The sequence below is a fragment of the Nuphar pumila genome, chromosome 16 (genome assembly GCF_984573655.1).
Source record: "Nuphar pumila chromosome 16, dmNupPumi1.hap1.1, whole genome shotgun sequence".
Classification (NCBI taxonomy): Eukaryota; Viridiplantae; Streptophyta; class Magnoliopsida; order Nymphaeales; family Nymphaeaceae; genus Nuphar; species Nuphar pumila.
In genome coordinates, this window is record NC_143264.1 from 83748229 (window position 1) to 83766498 (window position 18270).

An 18270-nucleotide genomic window follows, 5' to 3' on the forward strand; every position below is an offset into this window, starting at 1 on the left:
TATTTCATATGGAATCAGGGCTGGGCTAGGACTGGGCTTTTAAAACAAAAAAAATTAACTGTTTCTGGAGGCAGGACTGGGCTACAGCTCAGTTCTGCCCCCCCCCCCCTAGCTACGCCCTTGGTTGGCGGGTCGGGTTAGCGGGTTGGCATACCCCCAACCCGAACCCGACCTGTTTAATAAACGGGTTAGGCGGGTCGACCCGTTTATTAAACGGGTTGGCTTAAGCCCAACCCGAACCTGCCTAAGAGGCGGGTCGGGTTGGGTTTTGCCACCCCTATCCACAGGTGTGTGTCCCTTGCAGTCAGGCCAAAGCTGTGTGTACTCTCTAATGGGCAATGGAGATCCGCCAATGAATTCAGAGAGTAAAGTGGTTTTTCCCGGTTATCTTTAAAAAAAAGGATGGGTTAAAGTGGAACAGGTTGGATCCCGGCCAGATCTTGCCGGTCCTAATTAAGAGTTTGCTGCAGTGGTTCAGGTACGAGTGATAATCTATGGTCAAGTCCAAAGTGTATATTAAGATCCACATCACATTTTGGCACGTCAATGCAAAACCTGGTCAAAAAAAGAAAGGTTTGAAAATGGTGTGCTTTCATGAAAAAATGAAGGTGAGTCAGTTAGGCTGGGTGAGTCGAGCCACACCACAATCTGCTGCTGTAGATTCTCGAGCCAAGCACAAACAGGGGGGTTCTTAACTTATCCCCCTAAACCATCCTAAATGGTAGGGGTGTTAACCGGTCGAGTTTGGTTCGGACCCAGGTGGAACCAGACCTGGTCTCAGTTTTTGGGTATGGTATCAGGTCTGGATCTGGGGTTTAATCAGACCCACCATAAGAGAAACCATACCAGGACCCAATAAGAATTACATGACCCGAGCCATAACTGGTAAAACACTAATTTGTATAATTTTTACATTGAAATTTGCAGGCCTTAATCGGAACTTGGGTCGGATCTGGGTGTAGTAAAAACTTTCACAAACTATACCCGAATCCATGCATTAATCAGACCTTCGGGTCTTAATTGGATCTTCTTATTTATCACCATATCCGGACCTTATAGGGTTTGGTTCGAGTGGGTCCAGTAAACCCGACCCCTTGACACCCCTACTAAATGGTTTAAAAAGGCATACGGGTAAATGTTTACCTAAGAGTAATGAGTAGCTTCTAAACAATTTCAATTTATGGCTAGGTCTCTGCACCTGGAGTGGTTTCTTGGAGTAAAAAAAAAAAATTTGTTTGTCTCATTCTTGGCTTGCGTCTCAATCTGAGAAGTATCTTTGATTATAATGGGTTTCGTCAAATGTGGGGTTCTGATCCATTGGATCCTTAGGAGACACAGCCACGTGAAGTCCAATCAAATCATTGAGGTCCATACCGCTCTCAAAAGAATCATTGAGGTCCACACGCCTAGCAACGCAAAATAATGTGGAACAGACACCACATAGACAAGTCTACTTATGCTATTTTGACATATTCATGCTGGATCCAATTAACCCATTGGCTGGATTCAGTATTGGGTTTTTTCAAGCATGAATGCAAATTATTCAATAGGGATCTGCATATGGTAAGAAGATCTGATTCAGCTATATATATGTACTTGATAAGGAACTGATTAGGTCTGGTTTGGCTGGGGATTTCCTAGCCGGATCAACATCCAGATCCAGATCCATTAAGCTTAGGTCAATCAGGAAAGATTGGGTAGCATCCAAGTTCAAAACTACTAGCACATGGCGAGACGCATAATGCTGTCAATGGGTTGGATCTGCATCAAATATCCAACCTGACCTGAACAAGAATTTCCAGATTTGTGTATAAAGATACTAATTTGAATATTATTCAGGTCAACCCGAAATGGCTTCGAACAATACTCAGGGCGAGGTTCTAGCTACCCAACCCAAGTAATTTTTTGTGTGTGTTTTTTTTTTTAAATAAAATTTGTATTATAAGCCATTTTGAATTGTACGGATCATGTTAGAAGCCAACTTTCTCGACCCATCATGACCCGAACCCTAACCGAACTATATGTCATCTGGTTAGGTTTGGATGCACCTTGATTGGTCAGATATCGAACTCATTGGAGAAGACCGAGCAACTCCTTGTCTAATAGGTCATGCACTTCCACTCTGTTGGTTCTTTGTAGGGCTGTCAAAGGGTAAGGTTTGTCTGGCATACCAAACCCTACCTGAACCCACATATCTGGGTATGACCACAGTTTGACTCGAACCCAACCTGAGTAACATGTGGGTCAAGTTTGGGCTATGATTTTGCCGGATATTCTACCTGACTCGACCAACATAGGGGTGGCAAAACCTGACACGACCCACCAACCCGCCTCTTAGGCGGGTTCGGGTTGGGCTTAAGCCAACCCATTTAATAAACGGGTTGACCCGCCTAACCCGTTTATTAAACGGGTCAGGTTCGGGTTGGGGGTATGCCAACCCGCCAACCCGGCTGACCCATTTAATAAACAGGTTAGGCGGGTGGGTCAACCCGCTAACCCGACCTGCCAACCTGTCCGCCCACCAACCCGTTTTCCCGACCCAATCCATTTATTAAACGGGTTGGCGGGTCATGTCGGGTTACCCGTTTATTAAATGGGTCAGGATAGTGTTTACCACAGCCGGACCCGTTTAATAAACGGGTCGGGTTGGGTTTGGGTTGAGGTATGCTGACACGCCAATCCGCCAACCCGACCTGATTTCCACCCCTAGACTAACAGAATGGTTTTTTTTTCATATTTTTATATAAGAATATATTATAAATAGTCTCAAAATTATGTAGGTCCAGGTTTGGGATTTCATTTTCTTGAGTTCACTTAGGCTGACAGCTTACAGTGCTCTTTGGTCGCAATCATCACTAATTGGTCATGCCCACAGTTGGCAGGTAGATGTTCAAAAGGTGATCCTCAACCATGGATCCGAACGAATGCCCATAGTTGAATCTGGATCTGGATCTGGACCAAATAGACCCGATCCATTTTCCTATATTTCGGGGCGACCAATACTTTCTTTGTTGATATGATTGTGAAGGAAACACAAAAGGGATCAGATAAGTACTGTGGGGCCTAGATATATTGATTGGTATCATGGTGCATTGTATTTAAGAAAAAGGTGAAAAGGGGAGACATGGACACATGAGGAGCATGGTCCATCAACACATAATGATGATTTGTGGTCCTCCATAAGAGGAGAAGTATTCAATGCTGCTGATCTTCATAAAATCTAGACACAAGAGGTGGCAATCATCATATTCATGCCTTTATCTTTCATTTTTAACTTCTCATTTTCCATATACTAGATGATGGGCCTCTTTTCAGTGAGGCACAACCCAATGGAAACCTGGTGTGAATAGGCTGAGTGCATCTCCCTACGGATGCATGTGCTGATTAAGGGAGCGTTTGAATGCCAGGACATGGGTGTTGTCCTGGGACAAAAGAGTCGGGAGTCCTACTCTTTTTTTCTCAGCCCCAACGTAATGCAAATGTGGGAAAACACGCCCTAGGGGACTGCTATGTCCATGAATAGGTCTTCCCTTGCATTTCAAATGTGCCCTAAGGGGGTGTTTGACTCGCTGGACAAATGCCAACGGGACACATGAGGTAGAGTTTCTCCAGGACATGTAGGGGTGTGATTCACTGGTTTCCTCTCACCCATGTTAAAAAAAAAGGGGAGGGAAAACCAACGGGTTCCCCGCCAGACCAGTTGGTTCTCGCATGTCAAATATATATGGGACAGCACCAAAGCAGGGACAGGTCAGTCCTTACTTGGGTGCGTCCATGATTCAAATATGCCCTAAGGGTGCGTTTGTATGTCACTAAAGCATCCCAGATTCTGCAGACATTCATGAAAAAAGGATGCCAACTTTTTTTCAGAGTCCTATCAAAGGGCTATGTCACAAAGATGCGAGTACAACACGACACATGACACAAGTCAATATGAGTTCGTACATTTTCTGGAAAAAAGAAGATGTAATAACACGGTTTTTAGTTTTTTTTTTTTAATCAATACAAATTATTTTGTACTATTTTAACATATAAAAATACAATTTTATTAAATATATTTAATAAATTAAAATGATTCAAATAATACTTGTACATGTCTGAATCGTGCATGCATAGTGATCACCAGCTGAAAATGGCGTGTCCCTGTGACATAGAGAGGATTATTCCAAGCATCCATCAAAAGTTTCAAGGTCAAATCCATCGTGTGATACGTGGCATTACGCTCACCGAGTCATTCCCCCAAACTCACGAAAGGCGGAGACATTTGACATGTGTCTCAACGTGGGCTTAAATAATTCTTTCGTGAAACGAAAAAAAAATAATAGATGTCATGTCTTAAAGCAATCATCATCAACTCCCATTATGCTTTTTTATTCAAGTGGCGCTATCACATCATGCTGCTCGAAAGCCGTATATGTTCTTGCACAAAAAAACAATGTTGGCAATATGTGTATCGGCCCTGAATCGTTTAGCCACCGATTCAGATGTATCGATACTCAAGTGAATCATTCGGTATCAGCCCAAAAACAATAATAAATGATTTCGTGACACGTGTTAAAACTATTTAAATAATTTTTATATTTTATTAAAAAAGTATCCGATTCAAGCTTGAAACGTACCGATTTTCTGCCAGTACGATACGCATCGATACTGATAACACGTTTTAAAAAATGAATGATTGTGCAACAGTGACGGTGCATCATTTAAAGCTGTTGTTTTGGGGACATGTCCACAAGGCTGTCTGTGTGGTACCAATTATGTTGGTTGATGACTACAAGTTGCAAATATCAAAGTGAGGAGTTCACATGGGCAGTGTCATTGGACACATGGGACGCAGCAGCCCCACACGTGCGCACCTCATTCCCTCCCACAACTTTTTCTTTCATTGAAAACTCCACCGGGTCCCACACGTGCACAATCCCTGGGGCACCAATAATTTGAGGATGAGTTCAATAATTTGTGTCCACTTGGGGTCAATGGCCAAGACCCAAAAGTAGGTTTCATTTTTATAATCCATTTTGGAGATCACCCCCAACGTGTCAGTAATCAGTATCATATTTAGGGGTGTCAACAGGTGCAGTTTAATAACAAACAGTCCGGCTATGGTGATAAATAAGAAGACCCGATTAAGATCTGAGTTGGGACTTGAATGTCTGATTAATACATGGATTTGGGTATAGTTTGTGAAATTTTATACCAGACCCGGGCTTGACCGAGTTCCGATTAAGACCCATAATTTTTTAATGTAAAAATGATAAAAAAAATAGTATTTTACCGAGTATGGCCCGAGTCTGCTTTATGTAGTTCTTATCTTGTTGGTGTATGGTTTTTCTTATGATGGGTTAGATTAGACCCGATACAATACCCAAAAATCGGTGCCAAGTATGGTTTCACCTGGGTTCGAACCAAACTCGACTCATTGACACCCCTAATCATATTATGTGGGTGAACAGTTAAAATGGGTTTGGATATGTTGTGAACCACATCATCTTTAGTTGAATCACTAGACCCCTATGAGATCCAATTGAGATATATCATCTAGGATGGCCTAATCAAAAAATCAAATTCACTTAGCATTAACCTAATCCTCGTGCGCTCAAACCATGAGACAACCTTACGATTAATAACCATCATACGATTAGATGCCAATCTCTAGGGATGTTGACAGACCGGGTTTCATCCAATGTCCAACTGAGTCTGACTTTCGATAGTCCGATCCAATAAATCAAAACCATGTCCAAATATAATAGGATTCAGATATGGTTTCGATTTTTCGCTATCGAATCCAACATATATCCAAAGCCGGTCACAAGTAAAAAATTGTATTCGTTAAGTGCTTTTTTCCATCCAAATTCGAATCCGTTTAGCCAGTTAGTGGGGATAATGTATTGGCCATATCCAACCCAAATCAAAACCGTTTACATCTCAAGTTTCGCAGCTGCATACGTGGCACCATGAGACACGTGGTTGGCTTCGGAGAAAGCTTCGTGGAAGCCAGAAATGAAATTCTTTGCGCCAATGATTTTCCCTTTTGACCTTTGACTGTGGCCGTATCCACCAATCAATTAAATACACGTGTATCGACGAGGTTCGCAAGTGCGATGGGCTGTCCGTGTGCTGTTCACGACGTGAAGGTGCGAGTACGAGTGCACATGCACGGAATCACCCGCGAGGCAGCCACCGTGGAAGAGATTTTTATGACGTAAATACCCCTACTAGATTCCCCGATTTTGCCTTTATTACCCAAATTATCCCCCTCCATCGGTGAGGGTGATCGAGGGAAACATGTATTTTACACGTGCAATTGGGCGAGGTCTTGGCTGATCTGGCTGGGGTACGGAAAGCGATGAATGATGAGATGGACACATGGGGGATGATGCGGTGGGGCCATGCAATCATCTGCCGATAAACGTTCATGAAGGGGCCCCGAGCTAATGGAAATGCACAACAAAGGTTCTTGTATTACTGGACATGCCACTCCCAACAAACTTAACGAAATGTGGCTCGTTAGTTTAGACACCCAAATAGATTTGGAGGATAAATTCTCAAGTGGACATAAATTTGTGGCAATAGGAAATGTTTTGTGATTGCATGGTGAAAAGATCAGGTGCAATATGATTGCACAAATATTTGTGCATTAAGCACCTGATCACCTTCCATCAGAACTGTCAGTTGTGGGGCCCTTAAGGCCTGATGGAGGGTAATCAGGTGCTTTTGTGCCATGTGATTGCACCCAATCCGGACCCCTTTGGATGACACCCAAGCCTGGATTTAAAACCAGGTTTTTGCCAAAACCCATGTAAGTGGGAAAAAGCTCTCCCCCAAGTAGTAAACTTGGTTTATCAGAAAGGGCTATTTAACCCCCCCTCACCCCGCTCCCTTCCCACCTCACTCCTTCCCCCACCCCTTCTCCACCTCAATGAAAAATGGATGCCAGCTAGGGTTGCAAACAGAAGCCAAATTTGCAAAATTTTGCTGTCTTGGATATGAACTGATCTGACATCCCAACGTATTTTGTGGTCCAAGATCCAATTTTGTGGTCCAAGATCCAATCTGTTTGCAACCCTACAATCACTCATTTCCCAATTGGTTGGTGGCCTACAGTGCCATCCTTTTTTTTTTTTGTATGATAAAATTATGGCCAATCATTTTCCATTAGGCCACTGGCTGGCCCGGTGTCACATAGTGAGGGTGGCACCAGCCTAACCATTTCCGGCTGGTGGCTAGCTGAAAAATGGCTGCCCACTTTTTTCCTGTTTTAAAGTATTTTTCTTCAATTTGTGCAAGCATTTTCTGACCAACCACAGGCCAAGTCGGAGTCTATGTGAGGGCAACACCAACCTGGCCGATAGGGATTGGGGTGGGAGCAAGGGACAAGGTCTCCATCCCCGTCCCATCTCAAAACCCAGCCCTCCATTCCTGCACTGGTTTTGATTTTAACCTCCATCCCCATTCCAAACGGGGCGAGGAGGGGCGGGACCCCATTTCTCCTCGATCCATTGCCATCCCTAAAGAAAGATTGGGGATGGGGGAGGAAGGGGCAATGTGGAGATCCGGATGGGAATGAGACGGGGCACGAAAAAGCTTAAGTCCATCCCCACCTCAATCCTCGCACGGGTTTTGATTTTAACCTCCATCCCCATTTCATGTCCTCCATCCAAATGGAGCGGGGTGGGGGGCCATTTTTTCTTGATCCGTTGCCATCCCTAAAGAAGGATTAGGGATGGGGCGGGGCAGAGTCAGGCAAGGCGGGGATTGGAACGGGGATGGGATGGGGTGGGGCGGGGAAAAGTGTAAGTCCATCCCCACACTGGTTTTTATTTTAACATCCATCCCTGTTTCATGTCCTCCATCCTCGGACCAAAGGGGGCGAGGCCGGGTAGGGCCCGTTTCTCCCTGGTCTACTGCCATCCCTACTGGCCGGTCAGAAAATGGCTTGGCTCTTTTTTATTATTATTTGTTTATGTTGAGATCTAAACCTAGTTTTGCCCCCCATGTCATCCAAACAGGGCCTTAGTGATTTAATAGGGTTCATTTGCACATGTAAACAACATGAAATATATGAACAATATGTTCGTGTATATAGGGAAATATGTAGTTACTAAACAAGTTTGGTGCAAACTCACGCAGATTGACGCTGGCCACAAAAAAAAATTACAATTTTTTTTTTACATTGTCAAAATTGCACAAAACAGTGGTATTGGTCGGTCCATGTCGCTATTCGCTCAGACCTAGAACATACTTACTTTTTACATAGAAAACCTCCTAAACCTACCCAATAAGAAATATTTATCAATTTTTTGGTATTTTTTCTAAATTATGACCTTACAGGTGTGATCTATGAGCTTGTTTTTATAGGAATTAGTTCTTTGAGCATTTGATTTAAATGCATGGATATGTTTTTATAAGGTTTCAAAAATCAACGGCCTACAATTTCATAAATTTTTTAGGCTTCAAATACCGTTTTTTTCATCCAAAATGCACGATCCAAGTGTCTAAAAAAATCAATCATGCTGAACACATAAAAGGTCAGAATTTCAAAAAGATAATAAAAATCCGATAAATATGTTTTATTGGGTAGGTTTGGGAGGTTTTCTATTGAGTAGCTTTTCATTTTCTTATATATATATATATATATATATATATATATATATATATATATATATATATATATATATATATATATATATATATATATATATATACATGTTCTAAATGAGTTTTTCTGCTCTTCTGTTATTTTTTTGCCCTTTTGATCCCATAAATGTGTTGGGCATTGTCGATTTATAAGAAATCCATCATGTGTTTTTGTTGAAAAAAAATGGTACTTGAAGCCTCTAAAATTTACAAAGATTTTGTACCATTGATTTTTTTGAACCTTATAAAAAATCCACCCATGCGTCGAAATCTAACATTTCAAGAGTTATCCTTATAAAATCAAGTACATGGATCACATCTGTTCAGTCATAATTTAAAAATAAAATGAAAAAACCTGAAAACTCATTTAATACAATTCATTTTAGCATATTTCATTTAATACCTACTCATTATATATATATATATATATATAGAGAGAGAGAGAGAGAGTCACGTGGGGCTTCGTGGATGATGGTACCACCCAGTGCTGTAGTTTGTACTTGCACAGGTAAACATGAATTTCACTGCCCAACTGGCTGTCCATCCAGCTTTCTTTAGACCCAAACTCAAGATCATGTCCCCACTTGCTCAGATTGTTCCTTTTGCTCCAAGTCTGCATGCTTCACATGATCCGATTGCTATTTTGGGTTAAACCTGTGGTCTAAAACCATAAACCCCCCTCGCTGAGAACCATGTCACTTAATGGGCAGGTAAACCCCTTGGTGGTGGGGTCACCCACACTCAAACCCTTACGTACGGAGCCCACCAGAATTCCAATTGACCAGCTCAGCCTTTCAGAATCTTTGGTACAGATCCGCAAGGTCCATCTTCCAGCCCTTTACTCATTATTACGCCCAAATATTTGCGGAGATGCAGTAAATGTTGTCAGTGTCATTGTGAATCAGCCTCTTCATATCATATCATATCCGGCAGAAAATTGATAAGAAACTAAGCTGGTTTTGGCTTATTTTTAAATAAATTTTAAAATATTATTTAAAAATGAGTTAAAAATAGTTTGTTAATATTTTAAATATTAATTTAATATTTTGAACCTCACCGAGGACCTGGCATTGGATAGAAATGAATGAAGGAGAAGGATTGATGTGGAAGACCCATAATGATTTTTTTTGTTGGTTCATATGGCCGACCCCAATTGTTTTGGGATAAGGCGTAGTTGTTGTTGTAATTTAATATTTTTTGACATGTGTCATCTGCTGGTTAAAAGTTGGTCGATTTAGCCAGATCCCTTGATATGACTCTGACAATGTTCGACCCAATGTTATCAGTATCGGTAAGTACATATAGTATCGTAGAATTTGGACACGATTCACCCAGAATTGGCTATTTTTTAAATAAATGCCAAACAATACTAAAAAGTATTTTTTTAATGGCTTTAACACGTGTCACATTATGGTTGACGCATAATAAATTTTTATTATTTTTCCGACCGATACAGAATGATTCAGCTGAGCATCGGTATCGGGGGGCCGATACGGCTAAATTAGTGGCCCAACGATTCAGGGCCGATACGGATACTGACAACACTGGTTGGACCAACTAGGATCAAATGACTTTAACAATGTTTAATAAGCTGGCCAAGCCTGTGTGGAGATTGCCAGGCAGAAGCCAAACAGGATTTATGATTTATACTACCATTGTTTATTACAATTTTTAATATTTTTTTAATTTATCTGTTAAGTTGTCTTAATTTATCATAAAGGGATGTTTAAATAGAGGCTTACAAAAACTGAAACTTGAAACAAGTGCTCATATTAACTTGTTTTGTTAAAATTTTGTGAAATTTGAAATTAATAAATTTATTTATTATTTATCTTATGAAAATGCATTAGGCCAAGACAGGCAAGGCCGCATAATGCTTGGCAACTGGTTACGTTTACTAAAAACTTCTAGAAGAACTTTATGAACTCAATTTGCAATCATGAAACTACTTGTTTCTTGCATGCTTTTAAAGTTGACGAGAAACTTGCTTCTAGAAAATAGAGAACTTGCTTGAAAATGCAATTTAATTTCATGTTAGGAGAATTATACTTTAAATTTATTTATTTTTTAGTAAAATGCTTTAAAAGATGCATTTTAATCATAAGTTTTATCCACTTTAATCACAAGTTTTATCCACTTTATACCTATTCGCTTATATAACCATTTATTCTTATCCACTTTCCCTTCTATAAAATTTCATTCTTCACACAATGATTCGTGGTCTAAATGGGTCGGATTCACGATGGAGGTTTTGTGATTTTTAGTTGTTCCGCGTATGATTCGGATCTGAATCTCTATGTATTTAACTGTTCCCAATCCAAACCGTTTGCATCCCTAACATTAATGCATTTCTTCCATAAAAAAACATTAATGCATTTCTTAAACACTCGCATCTCGCACCCATTTTCAGTTATTCAATCGCTACAGCTTGACTAGTTTCTAACTTGGGTGAGGGCCATACCAGGCACGCTTGGACCTTAACCCAGCCCAAACCAAGCATGTTTAGACAATGCATTTGCTCTAGTCGGACCAAGTCTTCTAGAACCGAACCCGGACCCACTAGGTCGGACCATGATGGCTGGGACTGGATAATAAGCGTGACGTTAGGGGGGCAATTTAGTAAATACTGATGAGAGAGTGGGTTGGAAATGAGGCAATGATTAGGGCGAGCACGTGCCGGGGGATAACCCGACAGGATGATAACGATGTATGAGCGTGGCCAGGCAACGGCATGTTGACCCACGTGACTAGGGCAGGTTTTCATCCGTGTAAAACGCTAGACCCACGTGACCGCCACTCCCCCACTGTCGGACACCAACCACATGGCCCCACCCATGTTCCCCTGAGGGTCCCACCTGCCCCCCAAACCCCTAGGCTAAGGCCTTGTTAAAAAATCTTAACCACATCATCGAGCCATCCGCCGCCGTATAGACCCGGTTCATCGTGCACCACACTCACCGATTCGGTTTGTTTTAGTCTGATTCAAAACGTTGTGGGCGTCGATATTGGTACCCGAATCGATTTTCAAAATGATTAAGAAAATTGGTCGAAGCAAATCGAGCTGATTCAGCCATTTTTAAATATAAAAAATCATTAAAAATTAGAAAGGACTGCTAAATTGTTGTAAAAAATTTAAGAATAATAAGAATCAGCATTTTGCGGATCAATTTTGGGCCAATACGATATGAATTGGCCGATTCGCAATGATACTGACAATACAGGTCTGATTCAGGCCGTCCAACTGGTTACTACAGTTTTGGAAAAGATATTAAGAAAAGCAAAAACACTGTTTTTTTTTTTCTTTTTCTAAGAGATTTTTCTTTTCTAGCTTTTTGTAGATACGAGATTTGGATCTCACCGAACCACCCGTTACAAAGTAAAAAGGAGTCGTGGGGCGAGCCGAGCCGACTGGAGCCGAGAAGCCGAATGAGGTTTTGGGGGGAATAGTGTAGGGTGACGGGATGAGGATGAACACTTAACCATGGTTAAGTTGACCAGAGAATACACACACGCATCCCTCATGGATTGCGTGCCTATAAATACCTGAGCCTCCCACCCCCCACCCCTCATCATCACCGCAACTCAATCTGAGAAAAGCGAAGCCAGAGAGAGAGGTAGAAGAAACCAGAGGATTCCATCTGCTCGTTTCTTCTGAAACCCTAGAAATACACAGAGAAAGGCGGTAAACTACTCCTCGGTAGTTTCTGAAACCCCATTTCGGAGAAGATCTAACGGAGATGGAGGAGGAGGTAGGGTTGGATCTGAGCTTGTTTTCGGGGTGCCGCCACGCGTTGCAGTTGAAGCTATCGACCGAGGCTTCGTCTTCAACCGGCCTTCGTCTTCAGAACGCGGACCTATCCTCCGGTACGGCTATCGAAAAACCCTAATCCTTTCTTTTCAATTTTCAACTCCCCTGGCCCTCTTTGCTTTTGCATCGATCCCCAAACTGAGGCGTTTTCCTCGGTGTATCTTTTCTCATGATCTGGGACTGCTCTTTTGACCGATTTTGGGGTTTTTTTTCTCGTGTACTTTTTTCTCTTTTCGGAGTTTCTTGATCTGTGATCATGGAAAAGACGGGGCTCTGTGTGTGACTGGAGAATCGGATCTCGGATCCGAGTAATCTGCAGACACGAGTCGGAGAATCGGATCTGAAATGTGAATTTTAAGTATCGGGGATTTTTACCCGCCAGGGAATTCTGGCTATGAGAAGTTGAGAACCTTATTTTTTCGGGAGATCTCTGGAAAATATCGGCAAATATAAAGTATAAAAGGTAAATAATACCTACAAATAATATGTAAATAATACGAAGGAAAAATATAAATTATTAAAATTTAAAAGGTGGGCTTTACTTGTATTGTAAATTCGGGTTGATGTTGCTATACTTTCGAAAATATGGTTTCTGAAAATAACGCGATAAATATTTTCAATATTTGGACAGTATTTTAATTTGAAAGTGTGATATCATGCAGAGAGGAACTCCGAGACATACACAGGGGAGAGGAGACCCTTACTCAGGAGGATCGATGTGAATCGGGTGCCTGCTGCGACGGAACGAGACAGCTTCGAGGAGGAGGAAGCCGCGGCGACTTCGCCCACGAGCACGGTGTCGAGCCTGAGCGGCATCAAGCGAGGAGGGGACAACGATCTCCTCCTGGAGGAAGAGAGGGCCTCCCCTAGAGGAGGAGGAAACGGGACCAGCGATGATGAAGATACCTCCAGGAAGAAGCTGAGGCTCACCAAGGACCAATCCGCCGTCCTGGAGGATAGCTTCAAGGAACACCCCACCCTCAATCCCGTATGTATCATCCCCACCCTAAGCACCCTTATTACCCTCTTCTTCCTTGATTAGCTTTCTTAGCAAAAGGGCTCTTCTGATCATATTCTTCTTGATGGGCATTTCTTGTGGTTCTGACATGGGTGGTGTTTGTTTGTTTGTTCACAGAAGCAAAAACTATCGTTAGCCAAGCAGTTGAATCTCCGGCCTAGGCAGGTGGAAGTTTGGTTCCAAAACCGGAGAGCAAGGTATACCCCGCCCCCCTCTAACTTTTATCAATCTCATGCATCAACCACCAACTTGATCTACCTGACTGAGACCACCTTCGATTGGATGAATGCAGAACCAAATTGAAGCAGACTGAAGTTGATTGTGACTTTCTAAAGCGGTGTTGCGAGAATCTGACGGACGAGAACCGGAGGCTGCAGAGAGAGTTGCAGGAGCTCCGGGCGTTGAAGCTCTCCCCGCAATTCTACATGCCCGTTCCTGCCACCACGCTCACCATGTGCCCTTCTTGTGAGAAGCTCGCATCGATGGCCGCCACCAACTGCCACTGCCGGATCGTGCCGCCCGCCATTAGCCCGATTCCTGTTCGTGGGTTCGACATGCCAGCTCGGTCATGATCAGAGAGACAGAGTTTCTTTCACCGGTGGAGCCTTCCTTTTTTCTGGTCTTCCGGCCGATTGCTGTGTTTCTTCACCACGCGTGTATATCTATACGCATAGATTAACACGTTGGTCTAGTTTCTGCTCTTTTCTTTTTCTTGTTCCATGAAGAATCATAAGAGAAAATGTAATCGGATTCTTTTGTTATAATTGTAAAAAAAATGCTGTAGCTCTGTTTTTGGAATTATCATAATCCAACAATTGCTGCTTGTTTAAGAAATGATCCACAAATTATGTGGGTTTCTGTAAAACCATGAGAGTTGAGAGCATCTCCACATTGTTATGACATCATTCGAATTCATGAAATGTGAATGCTACATGGGGATCCTTTGGACCTTAGCTTAGCCATTGAGGTGACGACGGTCATGCTTGGTGCAAACAATTAAGCAAGTTTTGGGCTCCATTTTTGCTTTAATTCTCAAGTAGCTAGTTAGAACTTTTTTTTTATTTATAACCCGAATAAACCACCCTTCTGGTCACACTGGCTCAGCCCTGCTATACCTAAGGCGGGGTAAAAACTCCGAGGCTAGGACCCCCGCCCCCTTGGGCTTATATGCTGGGCCTCGGCTTAGGCAAAGAGGAGACGCCCGTGAGAACCGAGCTAATTAGAAGTTGCAGTTGTATCGATAAAAAAAGATTATATTTGATTAAGTTTCTTGTTTTCTCTGTGATGCTTACTCAATAATAATGAGACAGGAGGGAAGCAGTTTATATATTCCCCCCCCCCCCGAACAGGGCAGTTAGCTACATCTCATGATCGGGGTCCCAAAGAGCACCACGTATGTAAGCATGTGCGTCTCGTATCCCCATGTTTGTCATCATTAATTAGCGTTGGAGTTTGATGCGATTGCAAAGACTTAAGTACCCTCTCCTCCATTGGTGCAAAAAAAATGACGGTTCTTGAAAAAGAGTGGTTGTAAAGACTTAAGTGCCCCGAAGATGATTATTTAAGACTCAGTCTCTGCACTACAGGATTATCCGAGAAAGATATCTCCCCTGGAGGAGGCCATGAACATCAACCCTTTCACACTCTCTCTCCCTTCTATTTCTGCTTCTATGCACATCCAACATAAGATCTTACATTGCTCCATCAAGCACTGACTGACCTGCACATTTACTGTTGTGGAGCCTGATTCAGAGTTTTTACCCTTACAGGAGGAGGGTCTGGGGGCTCCTCTCAGTGTGGGTAGCATCATTCAACTTGAAGAGTTATGGAGTCTGATTAAGAGCTTTTACCCTTACAGAAGGGGGGTCTGGAGGGCTCCTCCCAGCGTGTTCATGGCCTTTTGCCCATACAGGATGCTACCCGTTCGGGCTCATCAACCATCTCTCGCTCTCTCTCCCTTCTATTTCTGCTTCTGTGCACATCCATCACAAGATCCTATATTGCTCCATCAAGCACCGACTGACCTGCACATTGACTGTTGTGGGTCCTTACTGATGAGCTGCCTCTAAATTTATTCGACTCTGGGTCCTTACTGCACTTGAAGTTGAGTCGTTGTATTTTTTGTTATTCGGTGGGTGGTGAGGCCCTCCTCTACTCTCTCAAGACTCTTAGCTTGGGCAATCTTTCTTTTGATGATTGTGGTTGTAATGTATCGTTGAAGTTAAAATGGGGAATGAAATGACAATAGAAATCGCTGAAAATTTACAGAAATAAATGCCCGCCTTCTAGAAAACTGAATCGTCGGTTTCTCTTCCTCGGACGGACATAAATGCCCTCCTTCTAGAAAACTGAATCGTCGGTTCGTGAAAATGACAAAACTGCCCTCCATCAATATCGCGGGAAAACGTTCCGCAGAGTTTGCGTATGTAGCAAGCGTTATGTTGTATGATACAAATAGTTCAAAAAATCCTTTCTCACTCTAAGCACTCTACCGGAGATTCTTTGCTTTCATCTCGAGTTGCCGGAGCATCCTTTCCTTTTTACCAGAGCATATGTTTCCGTCTTACGCGCAGTCGCAGCATCGTTGCCACCTTCTGTTGCATATTAGTTATTACTGTTGCTTACTCTATAGTTGGAATATCCAAATTCCCATCGTTTTGGTGAGTTTCGTGTAAGTTTTCTTTCTTTAATCTGAAGATTGGTTCTTATACAAGGATTTGTATTATGAACCCAAATATTCCGACGATTTCTAATGATGATGATCGTGTATTGTGTTGTGCAGGTTAGCAATGTCTGCGCCTCATCAGATTAGAGATACCCCGTCGTTCTATGGGTTGTCTATTAGAGAAGTGATCCGCCAGTCCCATCTATCTAAAGTTTTTGAAAGATACCAAAATATACTTAAGATTGAGAACGATGAAGACAGGGAAAAAGCCTTGGAATCGTATTTTGCGAAGGATTATCCATCAGATATCGAGGCTGCGGACCAAAGGAAGAACTCTGAAGAACGAAAGATGCAGAACAAGGATGACGAAGAGAAGGCAAAGGCCAGAAATATTGATGAGAATATAAATAGAAGGCGGAGGATTAACGCACAGCAGATGGAAAAGAGGAAGAAGAAGGCGGAGGAGTGGGAAAGGGATGTTAGCAATATGATGGCGGAGGCTCATAGGAGAAACTTGGAGAGTAGAGCAATGCGACACAAGGCAAGGCTACTGAAGGAGGCGGAGGAGAGGCGAAGGCAAATGAATAAGGAGGAGGAAGAGAAGGAACAGAATATTCCTCAGTTTGAGGAAGAAAAGGAAAGGCGAAAGAGGGAGTTGGAGTTCGAGGAAGCTAAGGAAATGCAAAGGCAGCAGAAGGAGAATGAGGAAAAGAAGGAAAGGCAACGGAAGGAGAAGGAGGAGGAGGTAGAGAAGGAAAGAGAAAGGAAGAAGCAGGAGGAAGAATTGCAGGAAAGTAGGAAACAACAACTGCAAGAGAAAGAAAGGCGGCGGAAGGAGAAGGAGGAAGAAAAGGAAAGAGAAAGGAAGAAGCAGGTGGAAGAACTGCGGTAAAGAAGGAAACAAGAAATCAAAGAGAAAAAAGGCGGCTGAAGGAGAAGGAGGAGGAAGAAAAGGAAAGGGAAAGAAAGAAGCAGGAGGAAGAGGCGAAAAGGGAGAGACAAAGGAAGCAGAAGGAGGAGGAGATAAAGGAGAGAGAAAGGAAGGAGAAGGAGGAGGATGCGAAAAAGGAGAGAGAAAGGATGCAGGAGGAGAAAAGGGAGAGAGAAAGGAAGGAGAAGGAGGAGGAAAAAAGGCAGAGAGAAAGGAAGCAGAAGGAGGAGAAGGAGAAAAGGGAGAGAGAAAGGAAGAAGAAGGAGGAGGAGAAAAGGCAGAGAGAAAGGAAGCAGAAGGAGGAGGAGGAGAAAAGGGAGAGAGAAAGGAAGGAGAAGGAGGAGGAGAAAAGGCAGAGAGAAAGGAAGCAGAAGGAGGAGGAGGAGAAAAGGGAGAGAGAAAGGAAGGAGAAGGAGAAAAGGCAGAGAGAAAGGAAGCAGAAGGAGGAGGAGGAGAAAAGAGAGAGAGAAAGGAAGGAGGAGGAGGAGAAGGAGAAAGGGGAGAGAGAAAGGAAGGAGAAGGAGGAGGAGAAACGCGAGAGAGAAAGGAATCAGAAAGAGCAGGCGGAAAAGGAGAGAGAAAGGAAGCAGAAGGAGGAGGAGAATAGGGACAGAGAAAGGAAGCAGAAGGAGGATGAGAAAAGGAAGGCGAGAGAAAGGAAGGCGAGAGAAAGACATGCGACAGTGGAGCCGGTAGAGATGGAGATTGAAAGGCAGTTGGAGGCAGTGGACCCACCAGAAAGTCCCAGGTTGGAGGGAGAACAGCAGAAAATAGCGACCAAGGTAAATATATTCGTCCTGTCTGCGAAGATTTAATAATATGTTTAGCGATTTTGGTATAGCGATTACTGTGTTAGGTATTGATATTTATAGCGATTACTGCGATAGTATGTCTGCAACCGATATTTTTATAGCGGTTAGTAGAATAGTATTTATAAGTACAAATGGAAGTAATTTATAATTTGTATGAATAATATGTTATTTTGTGTTACAGGGAGGTCACAGGAGAAGTGGAGCACCAGGTGAAAAGCTCGGAGGTCGCTGTCAATGGCCTGTAGTTCTGTCTTTGTATGGTCAACTGAGTGCATATCAGAAAGACCGACTACGAAATATGCACTTCGGTGGCCTTTTGGACCAGCAATATTTTGAAACTTGTTGGAATACCATGACTCACCTGGTAAATAAGTGGAATGATAAGACTAACACATTCCA

General features: G+C 42.7%; 1 protein-coding gene across 1 annotated transcript; it reads left to right on the plus strand.

The window, feature by feature from the left end:
- The first annotated feature begins 12205 nt into the window (after window positions 1–12205).
- LOC149813900 (homeobox-leucine zipper protein HAT2-like) lies at window positions 12206–14297 on the plus strand. The gene is made up of 4 exons (XM_089991690.1): window positions 12206–12501; window positions 13108–13433; window positions 13581–13660; window positions 13756–14297. The coding sequence occupies exons 1-4, from the start codon at window positions 12375–12377 to the stop codon at window positions 14033–14035; spliced, it is 813 nt and encodes a 270-aa protein (XP_089847816.1). The 5' UTR covers window positions 12206–12374; the 3' UTR covers window positions 14036–14297.
- Window positions 14298–18270: the final 3973 nt, after the last annotated feature.